The 25,745-nt window shown below is 45.0% G+C and overlaps 1 protein-coding gene across 17 annotated transcripts in view; it reads left to right on the top strand.

Moving 5' to 3' along the window:
• The window catches only part of SWT1 (SWT1 RNA endoribonuclease homolog), a 107,255-nt gene extending 82,587 nt beyond the window's left edge, over nucleotides 1–24,668 (top strand). For 14 of the 17 annotated variants that reach the window (XM_053242618.1, XM_053242610.1, XM_053242621.1 and 11 more), the window contains 6 exons: nucleotides 1,702–1,847; nucleotides 3,138–3,337; nucleotides 6,558–6,689; nucleotides 10,628–10,694; nucleotides 14,481–14,545; nucleotides 22,354–24,668. In XM_053242618.1, coding sequence (XP_053098593.1) covers nucleotides 1,702–1,847; nucleotides 3,138–3,337; nucleotides 6,558–6,689; nucleotides 10,628–10,694; nucleotides 14,481–14,545; nucleotides 22,354–22,459 — 716 coding nt within the window. In that variant the 3' untranslated portion in view covers nucleotides 22,460–24,668. Of the gene's footprint in view, nucleotides 1–1,701; nucleotides 1,848–3,137; nucleotides 3,338–6,557; nucleotides 6,690–10,627; nucleotides 10,695–13,943; nucleotides 14,032–14,480; nucleotides 14,546–22,353 lie in introns of all 17 variants that reach the window. The other 3 variants (XR_008305455.1, XR_008305456.1, XM_053242616.1) reach the window with 3 other exon arrangements.
• The last annotated feature ends 1,077 nt before the right edge of the window (nucleotides 24,669–25,745 follow it).

Here is a 25,745-nt window from a genome sequence, read left to right as displayed (position 1 = left end):
GAAGGGGACTTACCACAGATTTCCTCTAAGTCCAGTTCTCCTGATGCGAGACAGCGGAGCAGTGCAGCATCTGGAAGTAAGGACTCTGTGGATGAAACCATGGAGAATTGGCTTCTAAGGCAAATACTAATTAATAACAGCCGGCTGTCAACCAGAAAGAACTTTGGCTCCACGTAGAAAAGATTTAAGGAGTATGCTCGTAAGCAATGTTTCCTTCCTGGCAAAGCAACACTAAGACAAGTATTATTTTATATGACTACTTTAAAGCGTACGGGATTAACAAATGTATCCCTAATGGTACATCTGACTGCTATTATCATTGAAGCATAAGGGATGGGATGTAGCTACTGTTTTCTCCCATCCAGACTGCAAAACATTTCTGAAGGGTGTGAAAAATTTATATCCGCCAATAAGAAAACCAATGGAGCGGTAGAGTTTGTCCTTAGTTTTGTCAGCACTCACGGAAAGTCCATTTGAGCCTCTGAGTGAGGCTTCACTTAAGTGGGTCACCTTGAAGACGGTGTTCCTTATAGCGATCAGTTCTGCAAGACGTGTTAGTGAGCTGGCGGCATTGCTCATGGACATTCCTTATACTCAGTTCTATTCACATAAGATAGTTATGTGACTGGATCCGCAGTTCCGTCCTAAAATAGTGACAGAGTTTCATTTAAACCAAGATATTGTTCTGCCAACCTTTTTCTGGAAGCCAGAGATATCATTGGAGAAGGCACTGCATTCTCTGGATGTGAGATGGTCTCTGCTGTACTATCTAGAGATAAAGAAGAATATTAAGAAGACAAAAAACTGTTTGTGGCCTGTAAGGGTAGAGCCAAGGGACAGCCGGTATCCCAACAAAGGCTTGTGCATTGGTTGGTGGAGTTAATAGTGCAAGCATATAAACTGCAAGAGATCCACCACGTACCATACGGGTGCATTCGGCTAGGGCATATGCATCCTCAGCAGCCCATCTATCAGGAACCTGTATGGCGGAAATTTGTGCAGCTGCCACATGGTCCTCACAATAGCCATTTATTAAGCATTATGCCTTTGATCTGCGATCTGCTGAGCTTTGGGAGGAGTATTTTGAAACGGGTGCTGCCATAGGTTTCAGTGACTGCTGTGCCTGCCATCATGGTAGAAATCTGGCTAATCACCCATTCCTTAGGAATGCAAAAGATCACGACCAAAGGATCACGATCAGATAAACAGGTTGCTCACCTGTAACGTATGATCTGGTAGTGATCTGTTGTATTCCTAAGACCCTCCTGAACCTCCCCGCAACAGTAGAAGTAGTACAGTAATAAAAGGAAAACTACCAAGTAGAGACACTGTAAGATCATCAGGAGATGGTGGTCTGCCAGAAACTGAGAAAATGGCTCCCCCAATTGCTGATTTCCATGAAAGCATGAAGCACATGGAAGGCAGAGTGGGCGTCATGAGCTAGTCAATCTATCCACAAGGTCCCTGAGCAGGCACAGAACCCCATTCCTTAGGAATACAACGGATCACTACCAGATCATAAGTTACAGTTGAGCAACCTGTTTATATCATATGAATGCCTTTGTTTTCTGTTAGATGTTCCTGGTGAAGAATAGATCAGATTTCATGTGGAATTACTTATTGTATTTTGTTGCCTATTCACTTAAAGACTTAAGTTCTCCCCTCCCATTGTTTCTCCTCCGCAATGACTTTCTCTTTCAGCTAAAGTAATTAACCATTCAAAAATTAAGACAGTGCTTCAGCAATCACAAATGCTGTTAGAGGCCTTCAGAGCAAGATCAGACTGTGATGGTGTCCTTTCGCAAGCTTTAGCTCAGGTGAATACACTCTTAAAGGTTCTTGAGAAGGTAAGATATGTTCCGTTTTGACATAGATCCTTCTACATGCACATGCACAGCAACAATGTTGATGTTGCTCATGCCAATTTTGCATCATACAGGGTTAAAGCTACTCTTTTCCTAAACCTTTTAAAGTAACAACTTTAGTGTGGCATTTTCAATGTCATCTGTGAAACTGATGATTTTAAAAAGAGAGCGGGGGGGGAATCAAATTTACTTCTTCAGTGATGCATCCTTTTCCTGTCAGATGAGTGGGGTGAGGAGAGCTTGGTCTAGGACTGTACACTTTAACTCTATCTCTTAGGTCAGCCCTTGTTGGGAAACACTTATGGTCTTGGAAGCTCAGACAGGAGTGAGGTCATGGCTTTCTCCCCAACTCCTCAGGTCTTGGTTAGGGTTGGGTCTTCCAAAACTTCATCTAAAGCAGGGCTGCTCAACATTGCAGCCCTCCTGCAGTGTTGGCCTACAACTCTCATAATCCCTGGCTGTTGGTCACTGTGTTTGGAGATTATGGGAGTCGTAGTCCAAAAACAGCTGGGGGGCCTAAATTGAACAGGCTTGATCTAAAGGAAGAAGGAGCCTCTTCTCAGGCATCAGCTCTTCCTTTTCTCCACAGACCTCTGATCTGCTACTCCTTTCATTAACTGGAGGGGCTGTATTGTATAAACTAGGCCAGCCACACCCGCTGCACTGCTGCAACAAGCTCCTGAGATGCTATTACATACCTCCTTGGTTGGAAGCTTTAGGACTGCGTGTAATTTGTGATGGTGTCATTCAAATGTTTGGATTTCTTGCTGGCGACTATGGAGTTTGCTGGAGCTGCTTCTCTTTCCCAGTGGTAGGGACAGGGAGTGGCCATAAAACTTTATTGAAAAACCCCTTAGCAAAGATTCTTCAGCTTTGACTGATTTATCATCTACCCAAACTAGCTGTGATAAACCACTCATAAGCAAATCTTGAGAACATCTTGGAGGTGCATGCCTTCTTCAAAAAGTGCCTGTTAAACCTTTTAAATGTTTTAACTTTGTGGTATATGTTACACTTGGGGTTTAAACATTATTCAACCTATAGTGGCCAACAGAAGCATATGCTTCATCAAACATTATGTGTATTTAAGTGAACTATGTGAGCATTAGTCTAGACATTTGGTGGCAGCCTTTTTGAAAACAAAATCTTAGCTTTGCACTTCTGCCATTAATTTTACTACAGCAGTAATATATTTTAAAGTGTGATTTTCTTCAAATATCTGGTTGTGGTTTTAACACTTTGGAATTAACTGTTTGTTTTCTGGATTTTCAGTCGGGTATTAGACAAAATTCTTCAGATGCTCTCAAATCTACTTCAGTAAATGCTGCTTGTGAAAAAATGGAAGAAGTGTTGTTGCCCCAGCACACTCCAGAAAAAGAGTCACTGCTGCCAGTGTCTTTGACCCAAGGAAACAGGCATCCAGAAATTTGGTCTGTCCTTGAAAATGTCTGGAACACAATAAACCTGTTCAGGTAACACATACCAATATAACTTTTTTTCTTCCTCAGGTTATTGTCGTCTTCACTCTTGCTTATTAACACCACATATGGATTACAGCAAATCATGAATCTGGACGAAAAATATAAAAATAAAAATATGAATCTGGACGGGAAGGGGATGTGTCTCTTTTTTTGCCTCAGTTCAGTAATAATAATAATAATAATAATAATAATAATTCAATGTATATACCGCCCTTCCAAAAATGGCTCAGGGCGGTTTACAAAGAGAAATAATGAATAAGATGGCTCCCTGTCCCCAAAGGGCTCACATTCTAAAAAGAAACATAAGACACACACCAGCAACAGTCACTGGAAATACTGTGCTGGGGGTGGATAGGGCCAGTTACTCTCCCCCTGCTAAATAAAGAGAATCACCATGGTAAAAGGTGCCTCTTTGCCCAGTTAAGTAAAGTGCCATGCACACTGATGGTGCTATAGAAATATATTTTTCTGTCTATAGTAGTAGCACTGCAGTGATGGGAAGGATTAGACATCACTTAGAGCAACTGCCAGGAGGGGTGGACCTTTCCTAATAAGGGGGAAAGCCTGGAAAAATCAAAACAGAAGGACCAGTCCAGAGGACTAGGTGAAAACTACACTCACAGTCACCAGCAGAAGATGAGAAACTGTTTGTTAGAGGAAGAGAACTAACTCTTTGTTAGTTCTGTCTCGAGAGTGCCCTGAGGAAGAAGCTTGATGAGAAGCTGCTGGGGAAATGAGAGGGCACAGTCTGGAGGCTGGAGACAACAGGAAAACCCCTGCCTGTGAGTAAGAAGACAGGGACCAGTTTAGTTAGAGTGAGAGAAGTTGTTTTCTTTTTGTATTGCTTGAATCTGAGTTGCCTCAGATTCTCAGAGAGAGAAGTTTTCTCTTACAATCTGCTCTATGAAAAGACAATTGTTCTTATTGCATACTCTTGTTTTCTCTTAATTTGATGATAAACGCTTGTTGGTGAAGTGTGCTACTCTTCATTTTGGGTCTGCCTTAGTTACACACCTTTGCAGGCCTAGGATTACTCAGCCCTTCTAGGAAGAGTTTTGCCACTTTGCTCCTCCAAGAATCTAATATGGAGAGTGGGTTTTCCCACATTAAAATATGGATGGTGGCAGCCTACTGTGAATCCCTTCCAGTTAAGGATTCACCCTGGTGAACTCCCCGCTCCCCCTCTGGCCCTGGTAGGAGCTATGGCAAGCACCAACAGATTTAAGGATCATTTTGAGAACAGTGGGGCCAGTTTCAAACCCCTTCTGAATCACTGAATGGAATGCTATGTTTCCCATCATTTTGCACAACCTTCTCACACAGCCTTCTCCACTTTCTAAGTCACTTCACACATGGGGCAGCAAATCTGGGAGTGCTCCTTGTCAACAGGGAGCTGCTGCCAACCCTGGCTCTTTACTGTGTGTATTTATCATACATGTGTTCTCAGTTGTGAAATGTTTCACATGTGTTCACATTTTGCATGTTTGTGAACCATCTTAGGGTTGGTTCAGATGCACATATATACAGCTTGATGTTTGGCAGCTGAATATGTAAATTGAATTGTGCTTTGAGATGTTGTGAAAATGATGGTGACCAGTCTACAGTGGGGTTTGATGGCAAAATGTGGAAGCACTGCAAATGAGATAATACAAATATGAATTTGTATTTGTATAAGCTGCACAAATTGTTCATGCCTGCTTTTAAGTGATAAAAATACATTTAAAATGTTCAGTTGTCTGTCTGAAGAGTCCAGCTAACACAAACTATTATGTGTCTTGCTGAAGAAGCAGGTACCTTATGGCTTTAGTGATAAAATCTATTAACAATTGTAGCTGATTACAAGCCTTTGTCTCAGAGCAAGCCCATGTGAGGGGAAGAAAAATGCTGAATCATCCCTTCTATTCTTTCCAAGCAAAGGCTTCTCCCATAAACTTTCATGTACTTTTGGTAGTTTCAAAAATGGCTGCTGCCACCACCCCTCTTTATCTCAGAGTTTGTCCCTTGCTGGGATTGGGGTGGAAATCCAAGAGAAACTCTCCTTCTTTTGCCATGGGAAAAATACTCAAAAATCCTTCTACGTGCAAGCCTACACGTGGTGAAAAAACTGGTAGATTGCTGACCATCTGAGGCATGTGTGCGCCAGAATGAGACCACCGCCCTCCTGAGCCAAAAGATTCACTCAGAGAGGCTTGTAAAATGCAAAGAATAAAAAGTAAGAAAAAGCTTTATTCAGATGCTACAGACTGCTTCAGTCTGAGGCTCCCTCAGCTTTTTGTTACAGATAAAAATAGTCAGTGGTTACAGGAATACTTCAAAAAGCACCCCGGGTGCAAAGAACAGGGATGTAAGAAAATACAAATGCACCTTTAAAAGCTTACAGAGTCTTTTGCAGTGCCCTGGCTGAATGGGCATAGGCTAGTGTTCCTTAGTTTAGTTATGTTACAGATAAACAACAATTAGACCGGGATCAGGGATATGTGAAGCACACAAAAGAAACTGAATGTCTAACATGAAATCTGACTAAACAGACTGTTCCCTAGACCAGGGATTCTCAACGTTGAGGCCCCAGATGTTATTGGACCAACTCCCATAATCCCCAGCCCCAGTGGCCTTTTGTTGGGGATTATGGGAGTTGAAGTCCAATAACATCTGGGGACCCAACACTAAGAATCCTTGCCCTAGACGAACCTCCCAAATCCAAAAGCCCTGGCTTCCTTCTTGAACTCGCCAAACCATGGTAAAGGATTCAAGTTTCCTGCCCTCCTGGCTTTCCCTGGGCTTGCAGAGAGACTTTCCTGCAGCTCATGGCCACATGTGTTCCTCTCCACTCCTCCAGCCAGTTCCTTCTAACAAAGAAACTCTTCTTCCTCTCCAACCGCTATCTAGACTAGCCACCCCCACCCTGTCTGGTGTGCTGATCGGCTGATCCCTGGAGTTCACCAGCCTGTCAGTCAGGACAGGGTTCACTTCCAGTTAACTCTTTAGCGGGGAGGAGGGGCTGGTCACTACAACAATTAATTCAAAAGTGTACATGAGAGAATACAAATATGAATTTGTATTCATATAAGCTGCACAAATTGTTCATGCCTGTTTTTAAGTGATAAAAATACATTTAGAATGGCTTAGCCACTATGAAAAGAGCTTCTGTATACACAATACCCCTCCCCTGTAGGCATTTGCTCTTTAAAATTAATCCCCTTCTCTCTCTTAGTCATGAAGTTTTCCAGAAGCTGGACCTCAATACAATACATCCCACTCAAAATGTGTCTTCATTCAAAGAAGCTTTCTTAGGCTTGCAGAAATTAATGGCAGCTGTGAATGAAATCCTTGTAGGAATCCGGCAGTAAGTATTGTGAACTGAATGGAGCACTGAACTCATAAACGAGTGCCTGCTTAGCTATTTCTTGGTGTCAGTGTGGTGGAACAAGATGCTTATTATCAGTTGTTTATGGTGGTATGTCCATCCCAGGTATCTAAAATATTTGTCATTGGCCTTTGTAGCTAACCTTTCTGTTAGTAACTACAATGCTGGTCCTTGGGGCTTGCCAAAAAATTAATCTTCTATAGTGACACTAGTACTTCATAAGAGAAGATGTGCTACACAAGAGTCTGGTGCTTATATTTGTTTCAATATAAGAAATATATTCTGGTACTAATCATGGCTCCCCTTGTCAGCCATCGCTATCATACACAGCTCTGGTTGATCAGTTGTTGCGTTCCATGGAGAATTTTCCTTGGGGATGAGCTCTCCCTCCACTCACTGCTTTTTCTCCCTGTAGGGGGAAAGGTACAGGACTATACCACATCTATTTGAATGTGGCTCAGCCAATCAAAATTTATTTATTCCTTCTGGGGACAGATTGAGTGGTCAGAGACCATGGTCAAATAAACTTAGTGCAGCCTAGTTTGCTTGTTTGCTCCTTTCTCATTATGAGAATGGGGAGAAGTGAATTTTCCCAAGATTCATCCCTAGGTTGAAAGTGTTCCCTAGAATGCAGTGGGCCCTCAGTTTGGAAATCGGCTGATATCTAAGAGAATAACAGAAAACAATCTAGGAATCCTATTATTATTAATAATAATAATAATAATAATAATAATAATAATAATAATAATAATTCGATTTCTATACCGCCCTTCCAAAAATGGCTCAGGGCGGTTTACAAAGAGAAATAAAACAAATAAGATGGCTCCCTGTCCCCAAAGGGTTGACAATCTAAAAGAAACATAAGATAGACACCAGCAACAGTCACTGGAAGTACTGTGCTGGGGGTGGATAGGGCCAGTTACTCTCCCCCTGCTAAATAAAGAGAATCACCACGGTAAAAGGTGCCTCTTTGCCCAGTTAGCAGGGGATGTATGTATGCAGCTCCCAAACTACTTGCCACTACTCTTTTGATACTAGCCAATTGCCAACCTGTGTTTCAGGCTGCAGTCTGAATAGCAGTTGCAGCCCTGTTCCGAGAAACACAACCTTATGCTAGCTGCTTCTGTTGCTCTCTTACCCATTTCATTTCCCCCACTTTGGTACTACTTCTCTGCCAATGCTAGCTCACAGCTGAGTGAGAGAGATGATGCTATCGAGATATAGAAAAGATACCCCTTTGGAACACAGGGTAATGGACCTACAGGCAGTCTTGGATAGATACTAATTATCTAGATCAGTGGTTCCCAAACAGGGAGCCTCTAGATGTTGCTGAACTACAGCTCCCATAATCCCCAGCCACAATAAATTAACAATAAATAAACAAACATTCTCCTCCAACAAAATCTCCCTACCCCAAAGAAAGGTTTCTCAATCAATCAAAAGATAGGGAAAGGGCTTATCAAGGAGAGATTCCAGCAAATAGGATCAGCAAGAGCCAATGAAATTACTCTTTTAAAAGTCTTTAATTACACCCCCAAACACACATACACATAATCTCCCTACCCTAAAGAAAACCCACCCACCCGCAGCCAACCAATGCTGCCAAAGCCTCAGTGTGGGAGTGTTATGGCCAGGAGTGTGAGGGAGAGCTGTGAGGGAGTGCTTTGGGGCAGTGGCGGTGACACGATCAGCCCACTCATTCCCTGGCTGAAGGAGGCTTGGCAAGTTCTTACCGGGTGAGTGGTCAGGAGCCGCAAGGGAGCTCTTTTGGGCAGTGGAAGGATTAGCCCACTGGCTCTGACTCCAGCTCTGTTCCTCCCCCCGCCCCAACCATTACTGTAACTTGGTGCAGTGGCTGGGCGCAGCGATGGTGCCTCCTGAGGTGGCCTTGCTGTAACCACTGCCATGAACAGCAGCAGGCTCCCCTGCTCCTCTCTGGAGGTAGCAGTGGCGGCTGCCATGGTTGTGGGGCTCTTTGTGCGCAAGTGTAAGGTGTCCTCTCCGCCCTCCCTCCAGCCTGCTCTGGCCTAGCTCTGCTCCTCCAACACTGAAGGGACGCTTGCCTGCCAGGCACAGGCACACAGTCAAGGACAAGACACGCTTCAGCGAGGAGTGCCTGTTCCTGCACGAGGAGACTGGCCTGCACCGGGCCTCCGTCTCAGGCCACCCTTGTGGGACTTCCACAGGCTTTATCTTGGCCCTACCCATCTTGCCTCCGCCACTTCTGAGCAGCCAATGGAGGAAAGGCAAGGGGCAGAAAGTATGTGCTCAGCTCCCGAGCCCCTCGGCTGCTTTCGGGACCGGGAGCTTACTGGAAATGAGGTTGTGCGTGCACCCTGAAGGAGATACAGGGTGCATGTGTGTCCTCATTCAGAGCATGCAAGCATTCTATTTCCTTCAGGGCACACATGCACCCTCGTTTCCAGGAAGCTCCCAGCCCTGACAGCAGCTGAGGGGCTCAGGAGCTGAGGAGAAAGCGAGCCCCATGGAGGGCTCGGGAGGGAAGTGGTGGGAGCGGGGAGAGTAGCAGGAATGGCCTGGCGGGTCAAGAAAAAAGCCGGGCCATATGTTGTGCAGGGCTGACATATACTCTGATGTGGTATGAGCTGTCAGCGACTAACCAGGAGAGAGATCTTGGGCCTGTGGTGAACAGCTCGTTGAAAATGTCAGCTCGATGCACACAGCTGTAAAAAGGCAAATTCCATGCTAGGCGTCATGAAGGGGATTGAAAATAAAAGGGCTAATATTAGAATACCCTTATACAAATCTGTGGTTCAGCCACGTTTGAAGTACTGCATACAGTTCTGATCACCGTATCTTAAGAAAGACACAGTAGAACTGGACAAGATGCAGAAGAGGGCAACTGAGATGATCAGGGGCCTGGAGCACCTTCCTTATAAGGCAAGACTACAGCATCTGGGCTTTTTAGTTTGGAAAAGAGCTGAATACGGGGAGACCTGATAGAGGTGTATAAAATTATGTATGTCGTAGAGAGACTGGACAGAGAGAAATTTTTCTCCCTCTCACAGCACTAGAACCAGGGGTCCTCCCATGAAACTGAAGGTCAGGAAATTTAGGACCGGCAAAGGAAGTACTATTTCACACAGCACATAATTAATCTATGGAATTTTCTGCCATGGGATGTGGTGATGGCCACTAGCTTGGATGGCTTTAAAAGGGGCTTAGACAAATTCATGGAGGCCAATCAGTGGCTACTAGTCTGGTGAGTATAGGCCACCTCCAGCCTCAGAGGCAAGATGCTTCTAAATACCAGTTGCAGGGGAGCAACAGCAAGACAGAGAACATGCTCTTCCCTCTTGCCTGTGGGCTTCTCAGAGGCAACTAGTGGGCCACTGTGTGAAATAGGATGCTGGACTAGATAGGCCTTGGGCCTGATCCTGCTGGGTTGTTCTTATAACACAGGCTGAGCAGTACACTTCCTGTTTGTATCCTGCATTTGAAGTGGCCTGTACCCAAGTTCACTTTTCAGATGAACACATGTACAAATCATTCACACACATTGCTGTACAGTCATCTGAATACAGGTATAGCACAATATCAGAATAGTACTTGTATTTAAACATGATGTCTTCACCAATTCTTTGAAAACATGAGTGTGTTTGAATCTTGTAAAATATCTTGCAACCATGAGCACTATTACTTTTTTATATTATGGAAGCCAAAATTCTCTGTATTCTAACAGCCTGTGGAATGCTATGGTTTCCCAGTAAGAGCGGAGTCTCCCCCAGCTCTCCCAATAACTTTCTTTCTCTTTATATATTAAGAATTTCATTTCTGATCATTGGTCAAAGCGATAATTTGATTTATTTTTGCTTCACCTGGACACCCACATTAAAAATCCCCTGAATTGAAGTTTTTGTTGTTTGTTCTTGTATTTTTCCATTTTTCTCCTCCAGAGTGTTAATGCCAAACAGTCGCTTTCAAGACGTCTGGGCCCTCTATACTTTCTTGACTAATGATGAGGTGAGTTCATTTATCTTTGGTTAATGTATATTTATTCCAATTGGGAAGCGGAAACCTTATCAACTTACCTCACAATAGTAGTCCAGCACACCAGCCGAGAAATCTGTCCACTGCAAGCAGACTCGTATGGGCAGGAAGGACTAGCAGTGGCAGCCAAGAAAGGTACTTCTAACCATCCTTCAAGCAACTCTGAGTTCAGTTGACAAGATTTGGACTATTGCCCTTTAACAGAGGCCAGCATTGGATGGAACAATTGACTCTGGGTATTCGATTTGCCCTTTGACATATCTGAATCAATTGTGAGGAGCAGGAACAGTGTGGGGGGAGACTTCAGAGGCCTAGAAACATGTGGCTGCTTGCTATTGGATATTATGTAATAAATCAAAATTATTCCATAGGAGAGACCACTGTTCTTCATTGCACAGCCCGTGGGTCACTGGAAGCCCACACAGACCTGTGGTGACTCATGGCTTGCCTCTCCCCCTCCTCCTCCCCCTGCCACCTCTAGTTCCTTTGGCTACCACACACAATCACAATCTCTCTCACACACACTCTCCCCTCCTGCTTCTTCTGCCTCTGCGCACTCTTTCTCCACTGCTGCCGCAGCCACCATGCACTCTGTCTGCCGCCCACTACTGCCACAGCCACCTCACTCTCACTCTCTCCCTCCACTCATCATCCTGTCGCTGTGCATGCTGTCTCTCTCTCCCGGCTGCAGTTACCCACACACACTTTCTAGCTTCCTTCCTCTCCTTCTGTTACAACGTGTCCTGTATCTCCTCCACGTCCCATCGCCACAGCCACCACACTCACTCTCTCTGTCCCCCCCCCATCACCAGGCATTCTTTCTCTCTTCTCCCCCCCCCAAACTGTGGCTGGGGCCACTGCATTCACGCTCTCTTCTCCTCCCCCGACAGAGCAAACTCTGGCTGTGACCTCCACTTTAAAAATAGTGAAGATTACGGGTATAGAGAGTTATGAATGAGCTTAGTTTTAGGTTCTAAAACTAAGCTTAGTTTTAGGTACCCAAGGAGACTTCTGGGGGCATTAACGTAATCACTTTTCATTATTAGTCATCAGAAATACCCCTGCTAACAGCGAAGAACCCCTGCTAACTTTATAAAATGGTGATTCTCTTTATTTAGCAGGGGGAGAGTAACTGGCCCTATCCATCCCCAGCACAGCATCCCTCCAGTGGCTGTTGCTGTTGTCTGTCTTATGTTTCTTTTTTAGATTGTGAGCCCTTTGGAAACAGGAAGCCATTTTATTTATATCTATGTAAACCACTTTTCAACAAAATGTATTTATAAGAACTGCACCATGACTCCTTCCTGTGCTGCTTGGTAATGCTGGAAGTCTGTGGCCACATGGAAGGCTTTCACTCTGTGGCTTCCTCCTGCACCAGCATTGCTCCAAAAAGAGTGGTGTAGGGGTGAGCTGAGTCTGCAGCATGAACTCCTTTCACATGACTTTGGACTTCCTAAGCTATCAAGCAGCACAAGAAGGGATCCTGCTGGAGTAGTTCCAGTGCTACTAAAGATAATGCCAGAAAGGGCCCTCAAGCATCACTGCCTGTGTTTGCTGAATTCTTATTATGATGCTTGCAGTTTTTATTGTGTTGAATAGCGAGTTTAATATGTTAATGAATTTTTTTTTTTACACTTCATGGTTAACTGCTAGCTGCTTTGTAGGTCCTTGGATAATAAGTAGTGGGATAAAATATGTACTGTTAATACAAGGACGACAGCCAGAGCATATGCAGAATACAGGGCTCCTTGTACCAGGCAGAATCTGCATTTCTGCTCTTTCCCCAACAATGGAATCATTGGACTAGTTCATATAGCCAGTGGCCCTGCACATTCCCAGTAACCACCACTTGGGGGATTCTGGCTGTGTGAACCAACTCAGTACGTTTAGAGACCACAAACAGGCTTTAAGCAAAGGACTCTGTCAATAGAGCGAAAGGCCATCTTGATATCAATAAACAATGTAATAGGATAACTTTGCCTCCTGCGGTCCATAAATGAATTACTACATGGTGGAGACTGGTTCAGTCAGTGGTGTGGTGCTGCAGGGACGGGCAGGGGCACAGTCCCAGTACTTTTCCCCCTCCAGGGTCTCAGCAGGGACTCAAAGCCTTTGGCATTCAATGCATTCCATGGCCAAATGGGCATGGAATGCATTGAATTTCCAAATGGCCAACAGCCATTCAGAAATCCCATGTTTCCATGACCATTTGGAAAGAACCAGAGCATTTCAGTGGGCATTCCTAGTCATTCATTCTAGTACATTCCCTAGAGTCTACATGATCTTGATATCTTGTAACAAACCCACCCAAATTATTACATCTATTTAAGTGAGGGGTCTGGCTGTCGTGGCATGGGTGGCTATGGGGGCTGTAATGGAGAGCACCTGCACTTCTGAGTTTACGACTACATCACTGGGTTCGGTCATATAAATTGTATGATGCAACAGCTGCTAATCAATCTTTTAAGAATTACTCATATTCCATTATTTCAGTGAAAGAACCAAAGCTTTCTTTGGGACAGGCAAGGGAGATGAGATTTCCATTTCCAAAGTTGTGAGCGTCTCATTGCCTGATTAATTGTCAGATGGGTCTTCTCTAGAGACTGAACAGGTCTTGTGACCTTAGAAAAGTAGCTACCTTAGTGCCTCTTATTAGGTATTTGACAGAACTGGTTTACCCCCTAACCTTCCTTATGGTTCTGTTCTAAAGGAATTTGCTGCTGCCACTTTGGATAAAACTGGCTGAATAAGCTGTGCCATTTGTTTTCAGAATTAATAAGATAACAAAAACTGCTGTCTGAAGCACTATAGTTTTAAATCTGCTTTAGTGTTGACTAATTGCTCATAGCTGGGACCACTAATTCAAAGCAGTTTCTTGTGAGGCAGCTGAACAAAACATCTGTATTAGATGACAACAGCAGTGGTTGGTAGAGTTGGCATGTGTTGCCAAGATTGTGCATGTGTTATAGCTCACAAAGATCTCAGCATAATGTTCCTCCAGTGGCTGTTGCTGGTGTCTTCTTAGATTGGGATCCCCTTTGGGACAGGGAACCAGTTCCCCATTTCTTCAGCTATGTAGCCTGCTTTATGAACTTTTGTTGAAAAGTGGTGCATTTAATAATAATGTGGCCAAGAATCTCACTGATTTGGCTTTGATAGCCGTAAACTATGGACATATTTGCACTATAGACTCAAACTGGTGTCATTCCCTCTTCTCTGTAGTTCGGTGAGGGGCAACAGATCTCTTGCAAATAATTCGTCATTTCACCAAGAATCAGTTCCCAGGAGTCTTTTGGGGGAAGCTCTTGTGGTAAGGTGGTATAAAGCCGATAGAAGGATGTAGTATAGATATGCCCCACGTGTATTTAACTAACGGCTGTGCTGTTTGCATCAATAAGTGTTTCTGGTGACATTAAAAAGTGACACTGATGGACACCATGCTGGTCAGCAGCTGCTCAATTTGATAAGAAAGGACAAGGTGGTATGTTGGCATCAGTCCCCATCCCCTAAAGTAGTCTACCAGTAATTTTTTGGGCCACAAATGCCACTCCTTCCCTATTGATTTTACCATCTAGGCTGGCAAATGCAGGAAATCCAGAGACCTAGTTACCAACTCCAACTTTATGAATTTGTCAGTAAACATCATTATCTAAAGCAGTCCTCCTAATAACTTCTATTAGGTTAATATTTCCTAATGAGAAATTCCATTTGAGAAATTCCAAATCTTCCTACACGTTTCATTGTGTGTTTCCTCCATAGGTAAACAGTAGTATAAAATTTACTGCTGAGGAGCTCTATGACTGCATTTCCCAGGAGGTGTACAGGTAAGCCATTTCTTTTTCAAACATTTGCTATTACTGGCCATAATTTTCTCTCACTCGTTTCTCTGTTACATTGAAAACACGTTGTGTGGCAGCTTGCTCTATCCTTTTCCAGGAAAGCCAAATTTCTGCTGCAAAAAGATGATGTTGTGGAGTTCTTGATGGCAGCAATCTGACAAGGGGGTGATCCTTGCTTGCCTTTTGGAGCATGTGCTCACTAGAGTCAATGCCCAAAACTTCATGCAGAACTCATGGGTTGTTCCAATTCTGTCAGTAAAGCAGCTTACACAAAACCTTACTTTCTTTCTGTCATCAAGCAGTTATAATTAATATTTGAAAGCAGCTATAATTGAATAGGGAAGATATTAAATATTCATGCCCTTATGCAAGCACATCAGTTCCTTGAGATTGTTTCAGAGAGGCAGTCTATTAGGCTGTGTTGTCAAACATTCTGATTGGTTTCCAGGTTTGAATTTATATTGATATCAATAGCACAAAAAAGTGGGGGGGCGAGGAAGCTGGATCTGGATCGAGATCCGTCGATACCCATAAGAATGGGTTCTGCGCCTGCGCAGGAGTCACGCGGTAGCCATGCCTGAGCTTGTCGAAGCACCGAAGCCACGCCCCCACGCTGAGCGTTCTATATAAGGCGTGTCTTTGGCGCGAAGTCCCTCAGTTCTTGGACGACCGCCTTTGCGTTTGGACCTCGGTCTGCCGCCTCAGCTGTTGGAAAAGTTCCTCTCTATATTAAGAACGAGTTCATCTTTTACTGATTGATTTTTGGTTTTGACGACGGACTGGAAAGCGACCTTTGTTTGGATTTTGACTCGGACTGGCTTCTCGGTTTTTCCTGGTTCTCGACGCGGACTGACTGACGACGATCCCGGCTCTTCGACCTCGGAACGGACTCAACTACGAGCGTGAATATGACTGAGGAGAAAAGATCTTTTAAATGGTGTGAAGGCTGCAGGGCGAAACTCCCCTCCAAGGACCTTCACGACCTTTGCTTATTATGCCTCGGTGAGGAACATAATGTCGCCTCCTGCAAGATTTGCCTCTCTTTCTCGAAGCAAACGAGAAAAAAACCGAGCGCTACGCCTCCGGGCCGCTATTTATGACGAGGTTCTGCGCCCCTCCACTCCGGGTACTCCTCGTCCCTCGACATCGACCTCGTCTTCGAAATTGCCCCCGAGGGCGGAGTCGGCACCTCCATCAACGTTGAGCCGCCACCGAAAGTCTTCTTCAGTACCGAAGAAAGTTGATTCTTCGAAGCCTACTTCGATGCCGAAGAAACATTCTAAGTCGAAGGAATCCCCAGCTCCTTCGCGTGTATCCAAGTTGCCGACATCGACATCGAAACCGGAAAAGTCAGCATCGACGTCGTGTACATCTTCTTCGTCTTCCCCGTCGAGACCGGATCTTCGTTCAAAAGGGCGTACCGACTCTCCTTCTGGGCGTCAGAACACAGATCGGCGTGGTTCTCCACCTAGAAAACGTCGAAGATCCCCAGACCTGCTTCCTCGTACTCCATCTCCAACAAGAGTACATTCTTCGCGATCATCGAAATCTTCGGCTTTACCATCAACATCGGGGATTCCATCGACCACTACAGTGCCACCGACGTCGACTGATCAGTCAGCGCTACCTGCTCCCTCGATGTCAACAGCTCGGTCGATGCCGACAAAGCCTTCGATGTCGACGGCTCCTTCAGCGTCGACAGTTGCCTCGATATTGACTCCTGCTGTTCAACCGGTGCTTGCCTCGACGTCGATTTCGATGCCGATTGCTCGAGCTCTATCACCAGCTCCGACCCCGCTGGCCTCGGCTTCGCCATCTACACCGATGGTCGGTCTTCTTGCTACTGTACTGCACACCCCGGTCCTTACTTCTCAGGTGACGCCACGCTGCCCACCTCCTGCTTTCGAGATCATAGACGTCGATGCCGAGGATATGCTACCGTCAGCGACTCGCTCACTGCTCTCGCTATTAGACTCGACGTCGAGTAGACGGACAACCTCTACCTTTAAGGGTTTCTTGCCAACAGATGCAGGCCCATCTCAACCTTCAGACTCCACAGCACACTCCTCCAGACCTCAATCCGCCGGCCAAGGGCGCTCCCCGCTAACATGGCACACCTGTGAATACCCCCAGGATCCCATGGGTACAGCTTCACCTGGAGAACCATATGTGTTTGATGACACCGGGTCTCAACGATTGCCACTGCATTCTGTGTCGACTGTATCTACCCAGACGCAGTGCCCAGAACTATTTCACCGCGCTTCACAGACTTTTCCTATGAGCACGAGATCTGCCTCCATTCAAACAGATGCCCTGCCACACTCATCTGTCAGCACTGAAGAGACACAAACCATTGCTCAAACTAATGTAAATGAACCGCCTCCTTGCTCCCCCTCTGAACATTATGGTTCGTCCGATTTTGAGTCGGATTCTGATGAGGACAGTAATATTGTGAATCCTCCAATGGATGTGGCTCCACCCACGTATGTATCTCCAAATGATGAGCTAAAAGCTTACCACAAGCACATTCGTGCGATGGCAGATTCCCTGGGGCTAGACATTCGCTCTCCTTTGGCAACAATAGACGATCCAGTATACAACTTTATGCTTCAGTCTCAATCTACCGCTCCGGTGGCACTCCCTATGTTACCAGTGATCACTAGAGCTGCTAAATGTGCTTGGGAGGTACTCCACACCTCCACGCCAACTTCCAAGAAACTTGAGAGCCTCTACCGAGTACAAGATAAGGACAATGAATATTTGTTGAAGCACCCGGCGCCCAATTCTCTTGTTATTGATTGCGCCACTTCTTCCAAGTCAGGTAGACGCCATACAGTTCCTCCGGATAAAGAGGGCAGAAAACTAGACCTTTTAGGCAGGAAGGTGTATTCGACTTCGTGCCTTTCGATCAAAGTGGCCAACTATGCAGCCTGCACGGCTAAATACACACATGGCCTCTGGGAACTTTTGGAAAAAGACCTGGAAACTTTGCCTATACATGAGTTTAGAGCTAAGTTCCGCCAGACCTTGGAAAACACTGGGGACTTAACTCATCGCCAGCTAAGCATTTCTAAACACCTAGCGGAGAGTGAATCCAGGGCCATGACAGCGGCTATCACTCTACGCAGGCATGCTTGGTTGCGGTCCACTAATCTCCAGATGGACATGAAAGAAAAGATCGAAGGCCTCCCTTTCGATGGCTCGGGTCTTTTCAGCACTACCACAGATGCCACAATGGAACAATTAAAAAAATCCAAGTTCACGGCAAAGACCTTCACCGCTGCCCCATCATCCTCCGGGCAGTCATCAAGATACCGACCCAATTATGGAAAATACCGGCCCAACTATCGAACCCAAGAACGCCGGGATTTCAGAAAGCCATATACCCCATATCAAAAGCGTGCCTACCAGCAGAGGCATAAAGCTTCTCAACCCCAACGTTCCAAGACGCAGGACAACCAAAAGCGTCTTTGAAAATTGCAATTGCCCATTGACACCTCCTCCTCTCTCCCCTTCCCAGCCAGCGGGGGTACCGTCCTCACCACCGACTATTCCGTCCCAGCCAACCATCAGGCTGGCCAGCCATGTCCCCGCATGGCACCATATAACATCAGACAAATGGGTCCTAAAAATTGTGAGCTCAGGCTATGCACTCGAATTCAAGACCGTTCCTCGGTTTATAGGGATGAAGCTCACTCCTGCATCGGATCTCCTGAGGGAAGAAGTGAAGGATCTCCTTCGCAAAGGGGCAATATCCCCGGTGTCATGGGCAGACAGGCTAGACGGGTTCTACTCCCGTTACTTCCAAATTCCCAAACGGGATGGGGGTATACGACCCATTATGGATCTCCGTCGCCTGAACAAATTCATTCGCGTCCGAAAATTCCGCATGATGGCGTTGCAGCACATCCTACCTCTCCTTCAAGGAGAAGAGTGGCTTGCAACGCTGGACCTCAAGGACGCCTATTTTCATATAAGTATTCGACCTTGCCACCGAAAGTATTTACGTTTCACCGTCGGACGGGAAGTGTACCAATACAATGTATTGCCCTTCGGACTGTCTACCGCACCGAGGGTTTTTACAAAATGCATGGCTGTGGTGATTGCACACCTGCATACCAGAGGGATTGCTATCTATCCATACCTAGACTACTGGCTTCTGGCAGCGAAGACCAAAGAAGAGTTACTTTCGCATATCCGTTATGTGATAGATCTTCTCCACGACCTAGGTGTTCAAATCAATTGGAAAAAGTCACATCTACAACCGGTTCCAGTTATCCCCTACATAGGAGCAGTTTTGGACACCAGAGTGCAGAGAGCATTCTTACCAGAGGACAGGTTCAACTGTATTGGAGACCTGATTCATCTCTTCCAGCATCAACCTACCCAACCAGCCCTTGCCATCCAACACCTCTTAGGGCTGATGGCTTCGTGCAATGCGATTATACACTTCGCTCGCCTAAAAATGCGCAAGCTTCAACTATGGTTTCTTTCTGTCTTTCACCCATGCAGGGACAATCAAGACAAACGCTTGCTAATGCCTCCTCAAGTCCTTCGTTCTCTAACGTGGTGGACGCGCCGAGACAATCTGCTCAGTGGGGTCCCCTTTCAAAATCCCTCCCCTACTGTCTGGCTGACCACAGATGCATCTCTACAAGGTTGGGGTGCACATTGCAACGGGCACAAGATCCAAGGCAGGTGGTCTCCTCAACAAGCCCTACTACACATAAATTTCCTAGAGCTACTAGCAGTTTTTCTAGCTCTCCGAGCTTTTCTTCCAATCATACAAGGCCAAATTGTTCAAGTCCAGCTCGACAACACGACTGCACAAGCATACATCAACCGTCAGGGCGGAACGGTATCTCGGAGCCTGTGTGCCCTCAGCGTCCAGCTGTGGCACTGGTGCCTCCAACACCAGATTGCCCCTACAGCAGTACACATCAAAGGCCTGGAGAATGTATTAGCGGACGACCTCAGTCGGGTCTTTTTGAAAGATCACCAACACAAATGGGAACTACATTCAGAAGTCTTGACCCCGCTCTTCGACCAATGGATGTTTCCCTCCATAGATCTCTTTGCTTGTTCCACGAATACAAAATGTTCCCGTTACTACTTGAGAGCGGGCCACGATGCTCGTTCTCTAGGGGATGCCCTTCAGCTGAACTGGTCCGAAGAGACTCCGTACATGTTTCCCCCACTCCCGCTGATACCCAGGGTAGTGGCACGTCTGCTGTCTCAACCGACCACCGGGATCTTGATTACCCTGTGGTGGCCAAGACAACCTTGGTTTCCACGGCTACGCAGACTGTCCAAGAACTGTTACCACCACTTACCTCGGCGCCTAGATCTGCTGACACAAGACGACGGCCAGATCTTGCACCCGGACGTACTCACTCTCCATCTGACCGCCTGGCGGATACTCTCCTAAAACGAATTCTGCTCAACCAACGGAAGGCATCCACTCGTAAGAATTACCAGAGCAAATGGCACCGTTTAAAAATATATGCAAGGTCAAGAGGGTTTTTACCCAAGCAGGCTTCGATCAAGGAAGTCTTACATTACCTAACGATACTAAAAACTCAAGGTCTTGCAAATGTCTCCCTTAAGGTCCATCTGGCTGCCCTCTCCGCACAACACCCGGGCAGTGATGGAAAGACCTTGTTTTCCCATCCGTTGAGTAAGGCCTTTCTAAAAGGTCTCTCGAATGTGTACCCGCCAGTTAAGCCTCCTGTAGAACCATGGAGCCTATCTCTGGTTCTTTCATCCCTCACTCAGCCTCCTTTTGAGCCCATGGCCACATGTTCATTAAAACTGGTCTCCTGGAAGACTGCTTTTTTGATAGCAATTACTACCGCTAGACGTGTCAGTGAACTCACAGCACTCAGGGTAGACTCCCCTTATACTATCTTTTATCCAGACAAAGTCCGAATGCGTCTGGATCCTTCTTTTTTACCTAAAGTAGTGTCTTCCTTCCACCTCAATCAGGATATCATCCTGCCTACGTTTTTCAGACTTCCTTCCACTTCCTTAGAGAGATCCTTGCACACTATGGATGTGCGCCGTGCTCTGCTGTTTTATATGTCCAGAACACAAGACTTTAGAGTCTCCAAACGTCTCTTCATGTCATACCAGGGCTCTTCCAAAGGCTCCCCAGTCTCCAGACAACGACTGTCGAGATGGTTGGTGCAGGTGATATTGTTCACATACAAGCTACAAAACAAAGCACCTCCAGAAGCTATATGGGCCCACTCCATTAGGGCCCATGCTTCCTCAGCTGCACACCTAGCGGGGGTTTCTTTCACGGACATCTGCAAAGCAGCTACATGGTCCTCTGAGTCCCCGTTTATCAAACACTATGCCATAGATGTACGTTCTGCTGCAGAGGCTTCATTCGGGAGAAGCATCTTAAAAAGGGTGCTGCCTTGATTCCTACTGCTCCCCTCCTCCTTTTTTGGAGCTCGCTAGACACCCATTCTTATGGGTATCGACGGATCTCGATCCAGATAAACAGGTTGCTTACCTGTAACTGATGATCTGGTAGAGATCCGTCGATATCCATAAGACCCTCCCGACCTCCCCTCTGCAGTAGGACTACCTTTATGTGCATTGCAGTGTGCAGCCCTTTGCAACGTCCTTTATTGAGCACTTACCTTGGATGAACTCACCTTCGTCTTCTGGATGGTCGTCCTCCACGGCGGTCGTCCAAGAACTGAGGGACTTCGCGCCAAAGACACGCCTTATATAGAACGCTCAGCGTGGGGGCGTGGCTTCGGCGCTTTGACAAGCTCAGGCATGGCTACCGCGTGACTCCTGCGCAGGCGCAGAACCCATTCTTATGGATATCGACGGATCTCTACCAGATCATCAGTTACAGGTAAGCAACCTGTTTTTCTTTAGTGCGGAGCAGAATAACATTGATGTTAAAGTAGCAAAATGGAAGAAACGTTGTTTCCTCAGTCTGACCAGGAAAATGTCTGTGTCGGGAATGAGAACACTCTTGTAAGCCAAAGCTTGTGCTATGCATTTTTCCTTGAAACAGAAGCATATGGCTTCTAAGTGTTATGCTGATTGACTGAATTCTCTTGTATTTATCTGACACTGGACAGTATAACTTTAGCTTTGGGTAAAGTGATACCTGCATAAAATACAGGCATCAGGTTAGCAGTGGTACAAGAGTACCACAGTAAGCTTGAAAACTTCCAGAAATTCTGACCTGTGTTCTTGAAATTGTTGCTGAAAGTAGTGGGAGTGTCTTGTTGCTTAAAGAAAGGTGCCAAACTCAGGCCTGCTTGGGAGCCCTGCTCTGGAAGGAACTTCTGTGCCTTAATTCTAAATGAATGCTGATGGGATTTGGTTGCTCCATGGAGAGGGAATGGCATTTTGTATATGCCCAGAGGTACTGTTTTTATATAGTAGTTTCATAACTTGAGGATGTGGTACCAAATGGATGTGGCTAGAAGAGGGGATAGAGCTGTAAGATGAAGAGCAAAAGTATCTCTGCCACAAGCAGAGATCTGCTTTTTATTCTGTAAAGCTAAGTTCTTGTTCTCGCAGCTTTGCCTTCACAGAAGCTGTGAAAAGTGCCAGGATTGGCCAAAGCGTAGTGAATGTTCTTTGATTATTGTAATTAAGCTTATAGAGAAGACTTATATAAAACATAAGACTTGTTTTCTGATAAGAGCATGTTTGGCTTTGAACAATAATTTTAAAAATTGGTATCTTGAAAAACTGTGACTAGTGACAGCATTGAGACAGTTTTTAACTTTGTTTCTTTCTCCCTCACCATCTCCCAGGAAGCGGTTATCAATTGGATATGACCAGCTAGCCCAACTGGAACACCGTATTAAACAATGCTATGAATCTGTCTGTCATGAGAACAAAATCAGGGGATGGCTTTAATTCTACAATCAACTGAAGTTTTTGAATGAACTTCTATGGTCCAGCCCAAGATGGTCATCCTAGTACTGGTGTATAGACTGGCATAACTAGACAGCATCCTATGCTCTTCCAGCAGTCATGTCTAAAGCACAATAATAGTAGCAGAAAAGCATAAAAATGATTATGGCCACTTGCATGAAGGCCTGAGCCAACATGGTTGCTAATCGCAGCATCTCTCTTCCACAATGCCCATAGAAGGCACCAAGCAACAACTGTGACAGTTCTCTGAGAACACCACTTAATCTATTCCACACCCTTCCCATCCACAACCTGTTGCCAGAAGAAGAGCCTGCTGCCTTCGCCACTACAAATGCTTTAGTTCACTAGGTTCTATGGCAGCTCAAGCAAGGCTAGTTGCACAGCTGCCCTTTTGCCAGCAAGTATGCCAGGGCCACAAAGGAATGCTGTAGCATTCACCACTTTGGGTACTTTTCGTAGAAAGCAGCAAGCAAATTTAAGAAACAAAGAATTGCAATTGCAACACACAGAGAACTCGTGGGTTCTCCAGGTGAATGACCCAGATCCCACTGTGGGAACAAGACCTTTTTGCAAGGGTGAGGGAAAGGAGCTACTTGGACACTCAGGAACGGCAGCTACAACCTCAAGCAAGATTGTGAGCGACCTAGTAGTACAATGGGGAGGAAAGCTAGAAGAGAAATAAGGATTTGACTTCCCCAGAGAGGTGGAAATGCATCCTCTGGAAGGCAAAGTCTTCCCAGGTGTGTGTGTGTGTCTTTGTCTGTATGTGTGTGCAACATGCATAGGGCTGCACTGCAGTTTTCATTCATTCAGAAGAAATGAGAAGTTTATATTTTTCAAGCGTTTCTGCTTGGTTTACAAGAATAGAGTAACTTGCCTCTTTTTGAAGGCTACTCTGTGGGCTGACTTTGAAAAAAATAAAAATATGTTAAATAAATAAAAGCCTTGGAGAAATGTCTTTAATTTATGCAAGTGCAAAAAGGTTTTATGCGTTTGCATCTTTTTATAAAATAATTTAAAAGGTTTTAATTAACTCTTTGCTATTAACTGACTAGTTTTATTGCTGCTGTTTAATATTTTTAAAAATATGTTCATACCAGTGGTGTGGAGCCTCACATTTCTTAAAAATTACTTCTTACAAAACTAGACAAAATGGTAGTACTTATAAATAAAGGTAGATCAATTTTCTTGAGTTTAAAGAAGCTGTTATACTGACCCAGCCAAAGTTAATCTCTCGGTTCTACTGATTCAGTGGGAGAATAGAGCATATGTCAATTTTAAAGTATTCTAACAGTGACTTGCCTTAATGTTTTTGAGAGTTCAGTATAGGTAACCTTGCTTGTCCATGTGTATATAATGTAATGCTGCAGTATTCTAATCTTCTCCTACATTCTAGTTTCTTTAAACAAAAAAATAATAATCTTTTTGTGCTGTATTGATACAGCCAGTGAGGGATGGGAGGTTTTCTTCTCAGTCGGAAATGTTACCCAGTGCTTGAGAAAGGTGAAAAACTCTTTCTCCATTATGGGTTGCTTTCCACACTCGTTCTTTTCCCATGGGATTTGCAGCATTCATTTACTCACTCAGTTGTTATGAAGAATCCAAATGACACTGGACCACATGTTGTGCAGGGCTATGCTGGCATTTCTATTCAGCCTGCACTTGTGTGGGTATCTAAGGAAACACTGCTGCTCTTGTGCAATGCTACTTCCATTCGTTGCAGTCGAAGTAGAGTTTTGCAAGTGTGGTCACGTTGCTTTAGGTATTTGTACAAGAGTGCCCTTGCACATGACCGATGTTTCTGAGCGTACAATTTCTGGGTTACTTTTAAAAATTTTCTGCAGCAGCCTGGGCTGAACATAAACCCTAGTGTAGGCCTTCGCAACATATTACTAAACCTTTTGCATTCGGGTGTTTTCCATATTGTCATTCTGTCTTTTTCCCCAGACCTGGTTTGTATTGGTTTCTCTGACTCGGAAATTGCAGAGCCAGTGTGGACTGACACAACGCTATTGATCTTTCATGGGAGGCGTGGTCTGTGAGGCTGGTACGACGAAGCTACTGTTGCCCTTTCCTTTCTGTAATTCTTAGTTCCACTGCACTCTGCCATTATTGTGAAAGTGTGTGTGCACAAAGTTTTTTTTAAAAAAATAAAAGTACAATTGTGCTAATAAAAGTAAAATAAAAGGTTGTGCAAATGGTTGCATTGCTTGGGCTGCAAATAAAGTTACAGAGCGAATTGTGGCTGGGAGATAACAGTAAGACTGAAAGCCGAATTCTAGGTTAGTGACCACGAAATGACTAAGGCTGGGAGAAGCAGGAGCTAAGGAGATACTGTTCCTGATTAAAGGCTGCAATTCTGAAGTGCAATTTCAGATTGGTAAAATCAGACATGCTCCAATTTACCCAAATCAGAGTGCTTTAGAGAGAGTCTCAACCTGAGCTTGCACAGCCCAGTTCGAGTCAGACCTTTCCAACCCTATTCAGAAAAAATCAGATAATCTTGAAGCTCCAAATGGTAGTGGGAATCTGCTTCCCCTCCCCATCCCCAGTTGTGGCTGAGGAGGAAAAAAAGCCACCTTCTGGCACCTCTCTGCGAGCCTACCCATGCATTTTTTAAAAGTATTGAATAAGCAGTTTTACTTACTTTATAAAGGCAGATTATTTTGGTGTTGCATCACTTCCCCTGAAATTCTTATGTGATAACTTTGCTTCTGTATTCTCAGAGTACAATTTCTGGGTTACTTTTAAAAATTTAATATCAAAAAGGTGGTGAGATTCACTTTTAAGTAAATACACAGGGTCTGACCACCTTTACTTGTATGCCAGCTTTAAGAGCTCACAGGCTAGCCAGGGTGGTTTTTTTTAGCAATTTTTTTCCTTTCCCCATAGACTTCTATGGGGACTTTGATTATTTTTACCAAGCTACTGATTTAGTATTCTAACTTCTTTGATATCCTCTTGCCATTGAAGGATGGACTGAGCTCAACAGATGTTTGCCAAAAGATGAAGTAGACAAAAAACCCAAAGGGGTGAAAAAGCAGAGGCTTAACTCATAGTTAGTAGTCGTACCCATAGTCATGGATCGCCCAGCACAGGTCAGGACCATGGTGGGAGTGGGTTTCCTCTCCTCCAACTGATGATAGTAGGATTGGTTTGTTTGTTCTCCTCTATCCTGAATGTAACTCTTTGAGAAGGAAAAACAGTATTGTGTCCCCTGATCTGACAGAGCCTTCTTCTTTTGCTGAAGATAGAGCTGAGCAAGGGG

The sequence above is a fragment of the Hemicordylus capensis genome, chromosome 4 (assembly GCF_027244095.1).
Source record: "Hemicordylus capensis ecotype Gifberg chromosome 4, rHemCap1.1.pri, whole genome shotgun sequence".
Taxonomy (NCBI): Eukaryota; Metazoa; Chordata; class Lepidosauria; order Squamata; family Cordylidae; genus Hemicordylus; species Hemicordylus capensis.
Note: the sequence above shows the minus strand (reverse complement) of the source record. Positions and strands in the feature narration are given on the sequence as shown.